This window comes from Oncorhynchus kisutch, linkage group LG10 (genome assembly GCF_002021735.2).
Source record: "Oncorhynchus kisutch isolate 150728-3 linkage group LG10, Okis_V2, whole genome shotgun sequence".
NCBI lineage: Eukaryota > Metazoa > Chordata > Actinopteri > Salmoniformes > Salmonidae > Oncorhynchus > Oncorhynchus kisutch.
The window spans coordinates 7746657-7765821 of NC_034183.2; the positions used below are offsets into that span (position 1 = coordinate 7746657).

Below are 19165 nucleotides of genomic sequence, written 5' to 3' on the forward strand. Positions count from 1 at the left end.
TGTTTGTTTTTTTAAGACTTATTTGGCATATCCTTTTGCTTGCTAGCTACTCTGTTGACAGTTTGAGAAGAACATATGGTAGCTAACTAGCTTGTTAATGGTTTAAAAACAAACGACTGAATGTGCTAAACAGCTACCTAGCTAGCTAGTTGACTGCTGTGGCTAGCTAAACAGCTACCTAGCTAGCTAGTTGACAGCTGTGGCTAGCTAAACAGCTACCTCGCTAGCTAGTTGACTGCTGTGGCTAGCTAAACAGCTACCTAGCTAGCTAGTTGACAGCTGTGGCTAGCTAAACAGCTACCTAGCTAGCTAGTTGACAGCTGTGGCTAGCTAAACAGCTACCTCGCTAGCTAGTTGACAGCTGTGGCTAGCTAAACAGCTACCTCGCTAGCTAGTTGACAGCTGTGGCTAGCTAAACAGCTACCTCGCTAGCTAGTTGACTGCTGTGGCTAGCTAAACAGCTACCTAGCTAGCTAGTTGACAGCTGTGGCTAGCTAAACAGCTACCTCGCTAGCTAGTTGACAGCTGTGGCTAGCTAAACAGCTACCTCGCTAGCTAGTTGACAGCTGTGGCTAGCTAAACAGCTACCTCGCTAGCTAGTTGACAGCTGTGGCTAGCTAAACAGCTACCTCGCTAGCTAGTTGACAGCTGTGGCTAGCTAAACAGCTACCTCGCTAGCTAGTTGACAGCTGTGGCTAGCCAAAAAAAGGACTTGTTTGGAAAGTTTGATTTTCTTATCCTTTGAGGCTTTAAAAGTGTTCTTACAGTACGATGTTGAGCAGTGAAAGCAACTGGGAAACGTCCATGGCGGTGCTAGGAAGCAGGAGCACCACCACCAATCAGCCTACACCAGTGCGTGCACACCCATCATTACTATGACAACTAGTTTAGCAATGTCAGCAAATGACTTATGTCTGAACACACACACACACACACACACACATCTGCTTTGGTCACATGTAACTTGCTGTTTGGACAGTCAGTATTCCAAAACGTATTTGGAAAAACAACTGATTTGAGCATAAAGGCCTGCGGTGTGAACAAGGCTATAGTTGCCATGGGAGCCGTGATGAGGGGATTTTTGGAAGGAGGGTTTGGCAGCAGGGATTTGGGAGGTCCAATCACCCTGCCCTGGCTCTTTCTCAATTATCCAAACGATCTGTCCAGGTGAAAGCCAGCCTAATGATGAGCTTCAACCATCAGCGCTGCATGAAGGGGAGGAGATGACAAGAGGAATGGATATTTGAACTAGTCGAAATAGAGCCTCTTCTCCTCTCGCTCCACTCCGCCTGTCCTGTTTCCTAAGTAACTGGTGCTGCTGCTTTTAATAAATAATCAGACTAATCCCCTTAGCTAATCCCCCTCATGGTCCATTATGCTTTAATGTGCCTCCTCAACATAAGCTCATGATTTGGCCAAAGTGTTCTCTGCGGAGGCCCTAGGTGGTCCTGGGTTTGGAGTAGAAATTAGGGGAAGCGAAGGGACAGTGAATTTAGAACAGACTAAATTCCAGTATCTGGCTATCTGCTCATGGTGCGCTAGCTACCTACCTTACCGTCTATGTTGAGGTCCATGTGTGTTCACCAACACATTACTGAATCAATTGAGTCGGTCCATATATAGTTTTTCAGACTGCTATTTCACCAGAGGTGTTTGTTTCAGTGTGGTACCATCTGTGTAAGGTTGACACACTGTACAGACTCTGCTCCATGGATAGACCTCACTCTGACTGTACTGAGGGAGGTTGGAAGAAGACAGGAGTGCTTTGTGGGTAAGGACCAATGATGTATATAAACCCTGAATTGCTGAAGCTATTTATTGGTCAATGAGAGGCTTTGAAGTAGGGCTGTTCCCGATTTAGAGAGAATCTTGGTTGACCGAGAGTCGTCTGTACTTTCGACCAATCGATTGGTCGAAATTAAAAAGAACGTCAAGAGTGTGTATCACACTGTCTCTGCTGCAGCGACCACCACAGAACATCAACAGTGTGTATCACACTGTCTCTGCTGCAGCGACCACCACAGAACATCAACAGTGTGTATCACTCCTCTCTGCTGCAGCGACCACCACAGAACATCAACAGTGTGTATCACACTGTCTCTGCTGCAGCGACCACCACAGAACATCAACAGTGTGTATCACACTGTCTCTGCTGCAGCGACCACCACAGAACATCAACAGTGTGTATCACACTGTCTCTGCTGCAGCGACCACCACAGAACATCAACAGTGTTTATCACACTGTCTCTGCTGCAGCGACCACCACAGAACATCAACAGTATTTATCACACTCTCTCTGCTGCAGCGACCACCACAGAACATCAACAGTGTGTATCACACTGTCTCTGCTGCAGCGACCACCACAGAACATCAACAGTGTGTATCACACTGTCTCTGCTGCAGCGACCACCACAGAACATCAACAGTGTGTATCACACTGTCTCTGCTGCAGCGACCACCACAGAACATCAACAGTGTGTATCACACTGTCTCTGCTGCAGCGACCACCACAGAACATCAACAGTGTGTATCACACTGTCTCTGCTGCAGCGACCACCACAGAACATCAACAGTGTGTATCACACTGTCTCTGCTGCAGCGACCACCACAGAACATCAACAGTGTGTATCACTCCTCTCTGCTGCAGCGACCACCACAGAACATCAACAGTGTTTATCACACTGTCTCTGCTGCAGCGACCACCACAGAACATCAACAGTGTTTATCACTCCTCTCTGCTGCAGCGACCACCACAGAACATCAACAGTGTTTATCACACTGTCTCTGCTGCAGCGACCACCACAGAACATCAACAGTGTTTATCACACTGTCTCTGCTGCAGCGACCACCACAGAACATCAACAGTATTTATCACACTGTCTCTGCTGCAGCGACCACCACAGAACATCAACAGTGTTTATCACTCCTCTCTGCTGCAGCGACCACCACAGAACATCAACAGTGTGTATCACTCCTCCCTGCTGCAGCGACCACCACAGAACATCAACAGTGTTTATCACTCCTCTCTGCTGCAGCGACCACCACAGAACATCAACAGTGTGTATCACTCCTCTCTGCTGCAGCGACCACCACAGAACGTCAACAGTGTGTATCACTCCTCTCTGCTGCAGCGACCACCACAGAACATCAACAGTGTGTATCACTCCTCTCTGCTGCAGCGACCACCACAGAACATCAACAGTGTGTATCACACTGTCTCTGCTGCAGCAACCACCACAGAACATCAACAGTGTGTATCACACTGTCTCTGCTGCAGCAACCACCACAGAACATCAACAGTGTGCATCACACTGTCTCTGCTGCAGCAACCACCACAGAACATCAACAGTGTGTATCACACTGTCCGTGTTGCTGAACTGCTACATAATTACAGCCTTTTTTGATCGAAAAGTTCCGTTACCAAAATCCCTAATTTATTTAGGAAAATATCCCCTCAACCCCTTGCTCTCTTTATGTGACACGTGTGCATCGAATGCACGCGACCAATAGGGCCTGACCGTTAAAGCATGTCATAATCACATTAATAAATTGGTTATAACAAACTCTGAACACCGGAACACATGTGACAGCAAAACGGATGCAGAGGACGTGACTGGAAACGGGGGAATGTTTTACTGGTTGCTCAGGAGGTAAAGGGGAAGTCCGATGTGTGGAATAAATTTGACTAGTTGTGGAAAACACTGGAGATCAAGAAAAAGAAGGAGCCAGCACTGCCTGCATATTATCTGTGCATATTAACAGGTGCTGTTAGATTACAATATATATTTTTAGGACCGTTTGGAACCATATAAACAACACTAAATAAATTATAAGCGTACCAGAGAGCCTGTTATCTGTTTATTTAAAAAACGAAAATAAAAACAACAAAGACTAAAAACCGTTGCATGTTTATTTATCATTCAGTAACTCATATACTGTAAGTATAGCATTTTTTAAATTTTTTAAAGTAGGATCCCCATTAGCCAACAAAGTATAAGCCTAAGTTATGGTATTAAGTCTAAACAGGATGAGTTCTGAGGCCTACAGTTCGATGGTGGTTATACAAGGCTGCTATACTAAGCCTACTAATGATAATGACATTATTTATTATAATGATGATCATAATAATAGTAATAATAACGAAGGAGGAGATCAAGGGAAAGGAGGGTTTATTATTATAAATATCTGACCATTTGGAACAGTGACACTAAATAACAGTACACTACAACACTAAATAAATGTTAATTATACCAGAGAGACTGTTCTTGTAAAGTCTGTTCTTTATCAGACGTTGTGGTTGCTTGAGGCTTGGTGCTCACGGAATCCCTAGGCTATTAAACAAACACTCAAAACAGATATTTATGTGTGTGTGTGTATATATGTGTGTGTGTGTGTGTGTGTGTGTGTGTGTGTGTGTGTGTGTGTATATATGGATGGATGATTTATAAAGCCAGGCACATTTAACAGTTAGGCTATTCTCATTATTCTTAGACAAAAGGCTGCTTTCTCGTCTCCTAATTCCACTGCTGCCTCTGTCTCGGTCTCTCCCAGCAGCAGCATCACTTCCCCCTGTCTCTCCCAGCAGCAGCATCACTTCCCCCTGTCTCTCCCAGCAGCAGCAATCACTTCCCCCTGTCTCTCCCAGCAGCAGCATCACTTCCCACTGTCTCTCCCAGCAGCAGCATCACTTCCCACTGTCTCTCCCAGCAGCAGCATCACTTCCCACTGTCTCTCCCAGCAGCAGCATCACTTCCCACTGTCTCTCCCAGCAGCAGCATCACTTCCCACTGTCTCTCCCAGCAGCAGCATCACTTCCCACTGTCTCTCCCAGCAGCAGCATCACTTCCCACTGTCTCTCCCAGCAGCAGCATCACTTCCCACTGTCTCTCCCAGCAGCAGCATCACTTCCCACTGTCTCTCCCAGCAGCAGCATCACTTCCCACTGTCTCTCCCAGCAGCAGCATCACTTCCCACTATCTCTCCCAGCAGCAGCATCACTTCCCCCTATCTCTCCTAGCAGCAGCATCACTTCCCCCTGTCTCTCCCAGCAGCATCACTTCCCACTGTCTCTCCCAGCAGCAGCATCACTTCCCACTGTCTCTCCCAGCAGCAGCATCACTTCCCCCTATCTCTCCTAGCAGCAGCATCACTTCCCCCTGTCTCTCCCAGCAGCATCACTTCCCACTGTCTCTCCCAGCAGCATCACTTCCCACTGTCTCTCCCAGCAGCAGCATCACTTCCCACTGTCTCTCCCAGCAGCAGCATCACTTCCCCCTGGCTGGTTTTCTCGTCTCCTAATTCCACTGCTGCCTCTGCCACATTGTTCTCAACACCAAGATGCTTTGCTATCATTTCATTTTTTGCTATTATTAAATTTTTCTTAAATTTAGCTAGGCAAGTCAGTTAAGAACAAGTTCTTATTTACAATGACGGCCTACTGGGGAACAGTGGGTTAACTGGGTCAGAACGACAGATTTGTACCTTTTTACCAGCTCGGGGATTCGATCCAACAACCTTTCTGGCCCAACGCTCTAACCACTAGGCCACCTGTTGCCCCATTATGCACGTAGCAACATGGTCTCGGAAAAGGCGCCAATTCAACAGTGCACTGATGTTTCAGAACTGTGGACAGCGACCACTATACAATGCTGGAAAAAGCTTATTTGTTATGAAATAATAATATTTTTATTAGTGTTGCACCATTTGTTCGTACATAATATTACCATATACAATTTCAGTAGCACATTTCTTAGATTTCTGGACTGTGCCATCCCCACGGCCTCCACAATGGAACAGTCCACTCAGACAGGAGCCAATCAGATGGCCTCCACAATGGATCAGTCCACTCAGACAGGAGCCAATTAGACAGGTGTCTTGTGCACCATGATAAAACATTTTTTTTTAAAGAGTAGTTATATGCTGGACTAAAGAAATCTTGGTCGACGAACAGCCTGGCGACCTGCATTTTTCATATAGAAACACATTTTAATTTTTTTTGTTCAAAATGTTTCCTGTTACAAAATGTTTTGCTACGGTGTGCAATAATGAATACTGGGCTGACAGCTTGGAATTGTCCTGCTTTACTGCACGTAGGCCCAGTTGTTAGTGTGTAAAGACATTCCAAGCATACTTAATAAAGTCACTCAGCACACTTCCTCATAATGCCACCACTATGAGGAGGCAGGTTGTCGCCAGCAACAAGCCCATTGTATTCTGTGGAGTGCCTGGGAATATGCAGTGTGTAAAGACATTCCAAGCATACTTAATAAAGTCTCAAGTCTCCTCCTACCCCATTTCCACAATTTGTATCACACTCATTCATACATTGTTAAGAGGTATTTAAAATACCTTTTTAACTTCCTCTGCGTGAGAGTGTGGTCTGTTTTGATTTGTGGTCACAGTGTCGTGTGTGTGTGTGTGTGTGCGTGCGTGCGTGTGTGTGTGTGCCTATGTGTGCCACCAGCAGCAGGATTGTTTTATCTTTCAGTATGGTTTCATCTTTATTTATAGTATCATGTATCTGAGATCTACTGGGTCTGACATGACAATGCTGTCTAAAGTGGCCATGGTATCTGTGAATGATGGCTATGGTATATAGTGTCTGAATGATGGCTATAATATATAGTGTCTGAATGATGGCTATGGTATATAGTGTCTGAATGATGGCTATGGTATATAGTGTCTGTGGATGTTGGCTATGGTATATAGTGTCTGAATGATGGCTATAATATATAGTGTCTGAATGATGGCTATAATATATAGTGTCTGTGGATGTTGGCTATGGTATATAGTGTCTGAATGATGGCTATGGTATATAGTGTCTGAATGATGGCTATGGTATATAGTGTCTGTGGATGTTGGCTATGGTATATAGTGTCTGAATGATGGCTATAATATATAGTGTCTGAATGATGGCTATAATATATAGTGTCTGTGGATGTTGGCTATGGTATACAGAGTCTGTGAATGATGGCTATGGTATATAGTGTCTGTGAATGATGGCTATGGTATATAGTGTCTGTGAATGATGGCTATGGTATACAGAGTCTGTGAATGATGGCTATGGTATATAGTGTCTGTGAATGATGGCTATGGTATATAGTGTCTGTGAATGATGGCTATGGTATATAGTGTCTGTGAATGATGGCTATGGTATATAGTGTCTGTGAATGATGGCTATGGTATATAGTGTCTGAACGATGGCTATAATATATAGTGTCTGAATGATGGCTATGATATATAGTGTCTGTGAATGATGGCTATGGTATATAGTGTCTGTGAATGATGGCTATGATATATAGTGTCAATGATGGCTATAATATATAGTGTCTGTGGATGTTGGCTATGGTATATAGTGTCTGTGAATGATGGCTATGGTATACAGAGTCTGTGAATGATGGCTATGGTATATAGTGTCTGTGGATGTTGGCTATGGTATATAGTGTCTGTGAATGATGGCTATGGTATACAGAGTCTGTGAATGATGGCTATGGTATATAGTGTCTGTGGATGTTGGCTATGGTATATAGTGTCTGTGAATGATGGCTATGGTATACAGAGTCTGTGAATGATGGCTATGGTATATAGTGTCTGAATGATGGCTATAATATATAGTGTCTGTGGATGTTGGCTATGGTATATAGTGTCTGTGAATGATGGCTATGGTATATAGTGTCTGTGAATGATGGCTATGGTATATAGTGTCTGTGAATGATGGCTATGGTATATAGTGTCTGTGAATGATGGCTATGGTATATAGTGTCTGTGAATGATGGCTATGGTATATAGTGTCTGTGAATGATGGCTATGGTATATAGAGTCTGTGAATGATGGCTATGGTATATAGAGTCTGTGAATGATGGCTATGGTATACAGTGTCTGTGAATGCTGGCTATGGTATACAGTGTCTGTGAATGCTGGCTATGGTATATAGTGTCTGTGAATGCTGGCTATGGTATATAGTGTCTGTGAATGATGGCTATGGTATACCACGTCTGTGAATGTTGGCTGTAGTATATAGTGTCTGTGAATGATGGCTATGGTATATAGTGTCTGTGTTTTAACCTTTTATTTTACTAGGCAAGTCAGTTAAGAACAAATTCTTATTTTCAATGACGGCCTAGGAACAGTGGGTTAACTGCCTGTTCAGGAGCAGAACGACAGATTTGTACCTTGTCAGCTCGGGGATTTGAACTTGCAACCTTCCGGTTACTAGTCCAACGCTCTAACCACTAGGCTAGCCTGCCGCCCCGTATATAGTGTACGTGGATGCTGGCTATGGTATATAGTGTCTGTGAATGCTGGCTATGGTATATAGTGTCTGTGAATGCTGGTTCTGCTGCTGGTGCAGTGTCAGTATGGTTTTATTTTTAGTTTCAGTATCTGTGAATTTGATCTACTTTGAGATTTCCTGGTTGGGATTGAGATTGCTGGCTAGAATACAGTCAGTATGAGTAGCTATCTGAGAATGAGATGTACAGTAGTGGTCTGGTTCATTGTGACAATGCTGGCTTGGATACAGTGAATGCTACAGAAGCTATCCAGAGATTTAGTCTAGTGGTGTAGTTGTGACAATACTGACTTTAGGGGATGTGGCTCAGCAGATCCCATCTCTCTTTCGCTGCATTGCAGGAGCCATGCAAATAAATAAATAAAACCATCGCTCCTCAACACCTCAGCTGGCTCTGGTGCAGATCACCCTGAGATCCCTCTCTCCTCTCTTTCCCCTCCTTACCCCTGTCCCCCCTCTCCCTTCTTCCCTCTCCCCTGTCCCCTGTCCCCACTCTCCCTTCTTCCCTCTCCCCTCTCCCCACTCTCCCTTCTTCCTCTCCCCTCTCCCCTGTCCCCACTCTCCCTTCTTACCTCTCCCCTCTCCCCTGTCCCCTGTCCCCACTCTCCCTTCTTCCCTCTCCCCTGTCCCCCCTCTCCCTTCTTCCCTCTCCCTTCTTCCCTCTCCCCTGTTCCCACTCTCCCTTCTTCCCTCTCCCCTGTTCCCACTCTCCCTTCTTACCTCTCCCCTGTCCCCACTCTCCCTTCTTCCCTCTCCCCTGTCCCCACTCTCCCTCTCCCCTCTCCCCTGTTCCCCCTCTCCCTTCTTCCCTCTCCCCTGTTCCCCCTCTCCCTTCTTCCCTCTCCCCTGTTCCCCCTCTCCCTTCTTCCCTCTCCCCTGTCCCCACTCTCCCTTCTTCCCTCTCCCCTGTCCACTCTCCCTTCTTCCCTCTCCCCTGTCCTCTCCCTTCTTCCCTCTCCCCTGTCCCCTCCCCTGTTCCCCCTCTCCCTTCTTCCCTCTCCCCTGTCCCCACTCTCCCTTCTTCCCTCTCCCCTGTCCCCACTCTCCCTCTCCCCTCTCCCCTGTTCCCCCTCTCCCTTCTTCCCTCTCCCCTGTTCCCCCTCTCCCTTCTTCCCTCTCCCCTGTCCCCCCTCTCCCTTCTTACCTCTCCCCTGTCCCCACTCTCCCTTCTTCCCTCTCCCCTGTCCACTCTCCCTTCTTCCCTCTCCCCTGTCCCCTCTCCCCTGTTCCCTCTCACTTCTTCCCTCTCCCCTGTTCCCCTTCTTCCCTCTCCCCTGTTCCCCCTCTCCCTTCTTCCCTCTCCCCTGTCCCCACTCTCCCTGTCCCCTCTCCCCTGTCCCCACTCTCCCTTCTTCCCTCTCCCCTGTCCCCACTCTCCCTTCTTCCCTCTCCCCTGTCCCCCCTCTCCCTTCTTCCCCCTCTCCTTGACATAATGAAGCAGTATCTGCAGCAGTATCTAGCGTAGGCGGCTGAACTAGGGTCCTTTTTAGCAGTGGTGTAAAGTACTTAATTAAAAATACTTTAAAGTACTACTTTAGTCGTTTTTTGGGGTATCTGTACTTTACTATTTATATTTTTCACTACGTCACTACATTTTCCTTGACATTTTCCTTGACAGTACTCGTTACATTTTGAATGTATCATTTTCAGTGCTTAGCAGGACAGGAAAATGGTCCAATTCACACACTTATCAAGAGTACATCCCTGGTCATCCCTACTGTCTCTGATCTGGAGGACTCACTAAACAGAGAACATCCCTGGTCATCCCTACTGTCTCTGAGCTGGAGGACTCACTAAACAGAGAACATCCCTGGTCATCCCTACTGTCTCTGATCTGGAGGAATCACTAAACAGAGAACATCCCTGGTCATCCCTACTGCCTCTGATCTGGAGGACTCACTAAACAGAGAACATCCCTGGTCATCCCTACTGTCTCTGATCTGGAGGAATCACTAAACAGAGAACATCCCTGGTCATCCCTACTGTCTCTGATCTGGAGGAATCACTAAACAGAGAACATCCCTGGTCATCCCTACTGTCTCTGATCTGGAGGAATCACTAAACAGAGAACATCCCTGGTCATCCCTACTGTCTCTGATCTGGAGGAATCACTAAACAGAGAACATCCCTGGTCATCCCTACTGTCTCTGATCTGGAGGAATCACTAAACAGAGAACATCCCTGGTCATCCCTACTGTCTCTGATCTGGAGGAATCACTAAACAGAGAACATCCCTGGTCATCCCTACTGTCTCTGATCTGGAGGAATCACTAAACAGAGAACATCCCTGGTCATCCCTACTGTCTCTGATCTGGAGGAATCACTAAACAGAGAACATCCCTACTGTCTCTGATCTGGAGGACTCACTAAACAGAGAACATCCCTGGTCATCCCTACTGTCTCTGATCTGGAGGACTCACTAAACAGAGAACATCCCTGGTCATCCCTACTGTCTCTGATCTGGAGGACTCACTAAACAGAGAACATCCCTGGTCATCCCGGCTGTCTCTGATCTGGAGGACTCACTAAACAGAGAACATCCCTGTTCATCCCTACTGTCTCTGATCTGGAGGACTCACTAAACAGAGAACATCCCTGGTCATCCCTACTGTCTCTGATCTGGAGGAATCACTAAACAGAGAACATCCCTGGTCATCCCTACTGTCTCTGATCTGGAGGACTCACTAAACAGAGAACATCCCTGGTCATCCCTACTGCCTCTGATCTGGAGGAATCACTAAACAGAGAACATCCCTGGTCATCCCTACTGTCTCTGATCTGGAGGAATCACTAAACAGAGAACATCCCTACTGCCTCTGATCTGGAGGAATCACTAAACAGAGAACATCCCTACTGCCTCTGATCTGGAGGACTCACTAAACAGAGAACATCCCTACTGTCTCTGATCTGGAGGAATCACTAAACAGAGAACATCCCTGGTCATCCCTACTGTCTCTGATCTGGAGGAATCACTAAACAGAGAACATCCCTACTGTCTCTGATCTGGAGGAATCACTAAACAGAGAACATCCCTGGTCATCCCTACTGCCTCTGATCTGGAGGAATCACTAAACAGAGAACATCCCTGGTCATCCCTACTGCCTCTGATCTGGAGGAATCACTAAACAGAGAACATCCCTGGTCATCCCTACTGTCTCTGATCTGGAGGACTCACTAAACAGAGAACATCCCTGGTCATCCGTACTGCCTCTGATCTGGAGGACTCACTAAACAGAGAACATCCCTACTGCCTCTGATCTGGAGGACTCACTAAACAGAGAACATCCCTGGTCATCCCTACTGCCTCTGATCTGGAGGACTCACTAAACAGAGAACATCCCTGGTCATCCCTACTGCCTCTGATCTGGAGGACTCACTAAACAGAGAACATCCCTGGTCATCCCTACTGCCTCTGATCTGGAGGACTCACTAAACAGAGAACATCCCTGGTCATCTCTACTGCCTCTGATCTGGCAGACTCACTAAACAGAGAACATCCCTGGTCATCCCTACTGCCTCTGATCTGGTGGAATCACTAAACACACAGGCTTTGTTTGTAAATGATGTCTGAATGTTGGAGTGTGCATGTGGCTTTCCGTAAATAAATTAATAAACAAGGAGATGGTGCCGTCTGGTTTGCGTAATATAAGGAAATGGAAATGATTTATACTTTTACTGTTGATACTTAAGTATATTTTAAACCAAATATTTTAGACTTTTACTCAAGTAGTTTTTTACTGGGTGACTTTCACTTTTACTTGAGTCATTTTCTATTAAGGCATCTTTACTTTTACTCAAGTATGACAATTGAGTACTTTTTCCACCACCGGCTGTGCTACAGAAGACGATATATCGATCCTCTAACACGGGACTAGTAAAGGCCCAGTGCACTACTTTTTCCACCACTGCTTTGACCTAAAGTATAAAGTTATGCAACTCAATAGATACTAGTCAGCCTGCAAAGTAAACACTTATAAGGTAGCTAAGATAAATATGGCTACAACTAGAAAAGGTACATTTTCTGAACATTTGTGGGCTGGCTTCAGTTGAATAAACATCTTTGTAGCCTACCATAGCCACTCGATCTTTGCTATATTGAATGAGCGAAACGTATTTGGTTGTAATGTTGCAGTGTTTTACATCAAGGGTGGTCGTCCATCCTCCAGGAGAGATAATGGGGGGGTCGTCCATCCTCCAGGAGAGATAATGGGTGGTCGTCCATCCTCCAGGAGAGATAATGGGCGGTCGTCCATCCTCCAGGAGAGATAATGGATGGCCGTCCATCCTCCAGGAGAGATAATGGATGGCCGTCCATCCTCCAGGAGAGATAATGGATGGCCGTCCATCCTCCAGGAGAGATAATGGGGGGCGTCCATCCTCCTGGAGAGATAATGGGGGGTCATCCATCCTCCAGGAGAGATAATGGATGGCCGTCCATCCTCCAGGAGAGATCATGGGGGGCGTCCATCCTCCAGGAGCGATAAAGGGGGGGTCGTCCATCCTCCAGGAGAGCTAATGGGGGGTCGTCCATCCTCCAGGAGAGATAATGGGCGTCCGTCCATCCTCCAGGAGAGATAATGGGCGGTCGTCCATCCTCCAGGAGAGATAATGGGCGGTCGTCCATCCTCCAGGAGAGATAATGGGCGGTCGTCCATCCTCCAGGAGAGATAATGGGTACAGGCTTTTAGTCCAGGCCCCCTCTAACAAACCACAATTTTAGGAATGATCTGCTCAACCGGACCTTGATAAACTGGCTCTGATGTGTTTTGAGCAGGGCTTGATCAAAAGCCTGCACACCCAGCAGCTCTCCAGCCTAAGGGTTGACCACGTGTTTTATACAGGTGCCTAAAAGGTGTTCTACTTTGTGGGGGAGTTAAGTGCCTTGCTCAACGACAGGAGATGGTTAATGGGATCCGTCTACCACATTACGCTTACTTTTTTTTACACGTACAATTTGAAGTCGGAAGTCTACATCATTTTGATGTCTTCAAGATTATTCTACAATGTAGAACATAGTAAAAAATTATGAAAAACCCATGAATAAGTAGGTGTGTCCAAATTTATGACGGGTATTTTACTGGTATTATATATATATATATATATATATATATATATATATATATATACAGTTAAAGTCGGAAGTTTACATACACCTTGGCCAAATACATTTAAACTCAGTTTTTTCACAATTCCTGACATTTAATCCTCGTAAAAAATCCTTGTCTTAGGTCAGTTAGGATCACCACTTTATTTTAAGAATGTGAAAGGTCAGAATAATAGTAGAGTGATTTATTTCAGCTTCTTTCATCAAATTCCCAGTGGGTCAGAAGTTTACATACACTCAATTAGTATTTGGTAGCATTGCCTTTAAATTGTTTAACTTGGGTCAAACGTTTCGGGTAGCCTTCCACTAGCTTCCCACAATAAGTTGGCCCATTCCTCCTGACAGAGCTGGTGTAACTGAGTCAGGTTTGTAGGCCTCCCATTTTTCAGTTCTGCCCACAATTGTTCTATGGGATTGAGGTCAGGGCTTTGTGATGGCCACTCCAATACCTTGACTTTGTTGTCCTTAAGCCATTTTTCCACAACTTTGGAAGTATGCTTGGGGTCATTGTCCATTTAGAAGACCCATTTGCGACCAAGCTTTAATTTCTTGACTGATGTCTTGAGATGTTGCTTCAATATATCCACATCATTTTCCTTCCCTCGTGATGCCATCTATTTTGTGAAATGCACCAGTCCCTCCTGCAGCAAAACACCCCCACAACATGATGCTGCCACCCCCGTGCTTCACGGTTAGGATGGTGTTCTTCACCTTGCAAGCCTCACCCTTTTTCCTCCAAACATAACAATGGTCATTATGGCCAAACAGTTTTATTTTTGTTTCCTCAGACCAGAGGACATTTCTCCAAAAAGTACGATCTTTGTCCCCATGTGCAGTTGCAAACCGTAGTCTGGCTTTTTTATGGCAGTTTTGGAGCAGTGGCTTCAGGTTATGTCGATATAGGACTCGTTTTACTGTGGATATAGATACTTTTGTACCTGTTTCCTCCAGCATCTTCACAAGGTCCTTTGCTGTTGTTCTGGGATTGATTTCCACTTTTCGCACCAAAGTACGTTCATCTCTATGGACAGAAGGCGTCTCCTTCCTGAGCTGTATGACGGCTGCGTTGTCCCATGGTGTTTATACTTGTGTACGATTATTTGTACAGATGAACGTGATACCTTCAGGCGTTTGGAAATTGCACCCAAGTATGAGCCAGACTTGTGGATGTCTACAATAATTTTTCAGAGGTATTGGATGATTTCTTTAGATTTTCCCATGATGTCAAGCAAAGAAGCACTGAGTTTGAAGGTAGGCCTTGAAATACATCCACAGGTACATCTCCAATTGACTCAAATGATGTCAATTAGCCTATCAGAAGCTTCTAAAGCCATGACATAATTTTCAGGAATTTTCCAAGCTGTTTTAAAGGCACAGTCAACTTAGTGTATGTAAACCTCTGACCCACTGGAATTGTGATACAGTGAATTATAAGTGAAATAATCTGTCTGTAAACAATAGTTGGAAAAATTACTCAGTAGATGTCCTAACCGACTTGCTAAAACTATTTGTTTGTTAACAAGAAATCTTTGGAGTGGTTGAAAAACGAGTTTTAATGACTCCAAACCTATGTCAACTTCTGACTTCAACTGTACCATAGAGATGCCGCCAATTGTTGGTCATGGAAATGTGGTTAAAAATCATGGAGAATTCCATCTGTCAAAATGTGTATGAACCCCTGATACAAGGAAAACCGCTAATTCGTCACGGGCCGATCCGTGATAGGCTCGTCGAAAATACTGGCACTATTGTGTGGTGCAGATTTTTTTTTTTGGGGGGGGGGTTCTGAAATGTATTTTTAGATATTGAGGCGTGAAAGTTTATTTTGCTAAATGAGTACATCTAAAGCCTGGGGGCTACTGACACTAATTGGAGTGATGATGATGAAAATAAGGATTTATTTCTACAGAGTGCAGCTATGGAGGAGACCGTCATATGGGAACAGCACACAGTAACTCTACACAGGGTGAGTAGTGCATAGGATACCTCTACCTCTCCTTGTCTCTCTCCATGTCTCTTGCTCCTTGTCTCTCTCCTCCTCTCTCTCCCCCTCCTCCTTGTGTCTCTCTCTCTCTCTCTCTCTCCTTGTGTGTCTCTCTCTCTCTCTCTCTCTCCATGTGTCTCTCTCTCTCCTCTCTCTCTCTCTCTCCTTCTCTCTCTCTCCCCCTCCTCCTTGTCTCTCTCTCCTTGTCTCTCTCGCTCTCTCTCTCTCTCTCTCCTTGTGTGTGTCTCTCTCTCTCCTTGTGTGTGTCTCTCTCTCTCTCTCCTTGTGTGTGTCTCTCTCTCTCTCTCTCCTTGTGTGTCTCTCTCTCTCTCCTTGTGTGTCTCTCTCTCTCTCCTTGTCTCTCTCTCTCTTTGTCTGTCACATCTTTTCAACATTCTTGTCGGCATTTGCCTTTTATATCACCATTGCTTTTCGCAACTGAGCAAGAGACATACAACTTGTGACATTCTGTGGGATGGTTGAAACCCCTATCTCTGTCTCTGTAGGATGGTTGAAACACCTCTCTCTGTGGGATGGTTGAAACACCTCTATCTCTGTGGGATGGTTGAAACCCCTCTATCTCTGTGGGATGGTTGAAACCCCTTTATCTCTGTGGGATGGTTGAAACCCCTCTATCTCTGTCTCTGTGGGATGGTTGAAACCCCTCTATCTCTGTGGGATGGTTGAAACCCCTCTATCTCTGTCGGATGGTTGAAACCCCTATCTCTGTGGGATGGTTGAAACGCCTCTATCTCTGTCTCTGTGGGATGGTTGAAACCCCTCTATCTCTGTCTCTGTGGGATGGTTGAAACCCCTCTATCTCTGTGGGATGGTTGAAACCCCTCTATCTCTGTGGGATGGTTGAAACCCCTCTATCTCTGTCGGATGGTTGAAACCCCTATCTCTGTGGGATGGTTGAAACGCCTCTATCTCTGTCTCTGTGGGATGGTTGAAACCCCTCTATCTCTGTGGGATGGTTGAAACCTCTCTGTCTCTGTGGGATGGTTGAAACCCCTCTGTCTCTGTGGGATGGTTGAAACCCCTCTGTCTCTGTGGGATGGTTGAAACCCCTCTGTCTCTGTGGGATGGTTGAAACCCCTCTGTCTCTGTGGGATGGTTGAAACCCCTCTATCTCTGTGGGATGGTTGAAACCCCTCTATCTCTGTGGGATGGTTGAAACCCCTCTATCTCTGTGGGATGGTTGAAACCCCTCTATCTCTGTGGGATGGTTGAAACCCCTCTATCTCTGTGGGATGGTTGAAACCACTCTATCTCTGTGCCCAAGCCTCCCTCCATTTTGTCCTTTTTCCCTGCTCCCTCCATCTTCTTTTCCTCCTGCCTCCACTAGTCAGCATGCTGCAAGCCGTACACATACAGTATGCTCACTGAACACACAATAACAGGACCTTGTTCATTAGGCACCAAATGGAATAAAACTGACTGAAGCGGGGGAGGGACTACCAGGACTTGTCCAATAAGAAGCAAGCATTCAGGATTCTGCTCTGTATAAAAGGACAAGACGCACCTCAATGAACGTTGGCCGTGCTCAGTAAAACACCTGCTGTCGTCGTTATGATTCAACGTGTAAAATCGTCTTGAGATTAATAGAAAATGGCCGTTGTTCTGTGGTCACAGGCGATAGGACGCTGCTTTTAACCACTCGTCGACACGGTCTGTTTTGCCCTTTTAAAAAGTGTTCATGATTCTTCCACCAGGCTGTAGAGCACAAGGTCACAACTTGACCTTCCATACAGGCCAAGGGTCCGGGCATATGAACACAACAAGCATAGATTGTCAATACAAATCACTGTCTGTCATGCCCCCCCCCCCCCCACCCCTCCTACACTCCTTCTATTTCCTTGTCTGTCCATTTCACCTTCACCTAATGTAGAAACTGTAAATAACTCTGCCACTGTTTTGAAGAGGATAAACAGTTGCAAGGTAGCTATGGTTATGAGGTTATCGTCTTGACTTTAATTATCAGCAGAAACGGCTCACTTGTTAAATAGTCGATAACTTGCTAGCTGTTTACTACTCTCCCCTATCAAACCAATACAGTGCTTTGTTTAGAAGGTGACGTAGTAGTGGAATTGTTGGGACTGGAGAGGTCTGTGATATTTCTCAGTGGTTGTGATGAATACAGTTGTTGTGTTCTAACGTGCTTCTCTCTCTCTCTTTCTCTCTCTTTCTCTCGCTCTCTCTCTTTCTCTCGCTCTCTTTCTCTCTCTGTCTCTTTCTCTCTGTCTCTCTCTCTCTTTCTCTCTTTCTCTCTCTCCTTTCTCTCTCTCTCTCTCTCTGTCTCTCTCTTGCTCTCGCTCTCTCTCTTCCTCCCTCTCTCTCTCTTTTGTGGTGAATACTATTGTGTTCTGACGTCACACGTGAGTCTCCTGAGTCTCTCTCTCTGGGTCTCTGTATCACCAGGCACCAGGGTAGTCAGTGAACATGTCATTTTCCATCTCTGTGCAGGCACCAGGGTTTGGCTTTGGGATAGCCATCTCGGGAGGTCGGGATAACCCTCATTTTCAGAGTGGTGAGACCTCCATCGTTATCTCAGATGTCCTGAAGGGAGGTCCAGCCGAGGGCCTACTGCAGTAAGATCCTCCTCTCCTCTCTTGGGATGAGTTACCGCATGGGCTCTCTTGGTTTGATATGAAGCTGAGGGATGTGGCTTGGAGAAAATGTAACCTCTCTCAAATTCATAGAAGGTGCTATGGATGGTGCAAAATTATAGTATTAAATTTTGTAAAAAATTAAACGTTTGGTTGTTTACAAAGACATTTGTTTACATTGTTTTACAAGTCACTCTCTCCTACCTTTCCTTCCAGGGAGAATGACAGAGTCACGATGGTCAACGCCGTCTCCATGGACAACGTGGAACATGCATACGCAGTCCAGCAACTACGGAAAAGTGGAAAGAATGCTAAAATTGTGAGTATCTGTTTGAGGAACCCTGAGATTTAAAAGTCCTATGTTAAAGCCAGACTCAGTAAGTTAAAAAAATTTTTAAAAAAGGGATACAAATGGAGTTTTTATGTGTTACGAGTACAGCAGGTTTGTTTACAAATTGTAGGTCGGAATTCTCCAGGTAATTATGATGCGTAGCTTATGTTAATGATCCTTTCATAGCTCCTGTTCTCGGCCTATCTTTTCCTCTGATCCATCCACGACAACAGCAACACATCAACAATACAAATAGGCCGATCTATATCTCTCTTATTTTAAACAAGACTCACAAATTTGAGTTGAGTAAAATGGAATAAAAGTGTAATTTAGCTGACAAATACTTGTGATTCATATATTGGCTCCTGGCTGTCTGCCTGTCCGTCTGTGCTATAGCAGTGCAGATTTGAAAACACTGGCCGGGAAAGTTCTGGAATGAAATGGGAATTGTGCGGTGATTTTTCATTCAGCAAGGGATTTTTATTATTTTCAACTTGCTAAGACTCATCACTCACGGCTATTCTAGTGATAGTACCCACATGCTTCTCTGGACCGTGCCAAGGTCTGATAATCACGAGAGACAGCTAGCTGTCCACTGCTGGTAAGCAACGCTAGTCAGCAAGCTAGCTAGCAAACAGCCGATAGATCCACACACGCATTGCTAAATGTGCATACCGGTGGTGTAGCCCTTCTATACTGCCAACTAAAACCTGCACTTACAGGTTTGTTTTGGCAGTATAGAGTCAGTGCAGGTTTGTTTTGGCAGTATAGAGTCAGTGCAGGTTTGTTTTGGCAGTATAGAGTCAGTGCAGGTTTGTTTTGGCAGTATAGAGTCAGTGCAGGTTTG

At 45.5% G+C, this 19165-nt stretch overlaps 1 protein-coding gene across 1 annotated transcript in view; it reads left to right on the forward strand.

Annotated features, from left to right (window-relative positions):
* LOC109898230 (tight junction protein ZO-1) overlaps window positions 1-19165 on the forward strand; it is a 199749-nt gene that overhangs the window by 115885 nt on the left and 64699 nt on the right. The window contains exons 3-5 of the mRNA XM_031832992.1: window positions 15304-15360; window positions 17845-17969; window positions 18204-18306. Coding sequence (XP_031688852.1) covers window positions 15304-15360; window positions 17845-17969; window positions 18204-18306 — 285 coding nt within the window. The remainder of the gene's footprint in view (window positions 1-15303; window positions 15361-17844; window positions 17970-18203; window positions 18307-19165) is intronic.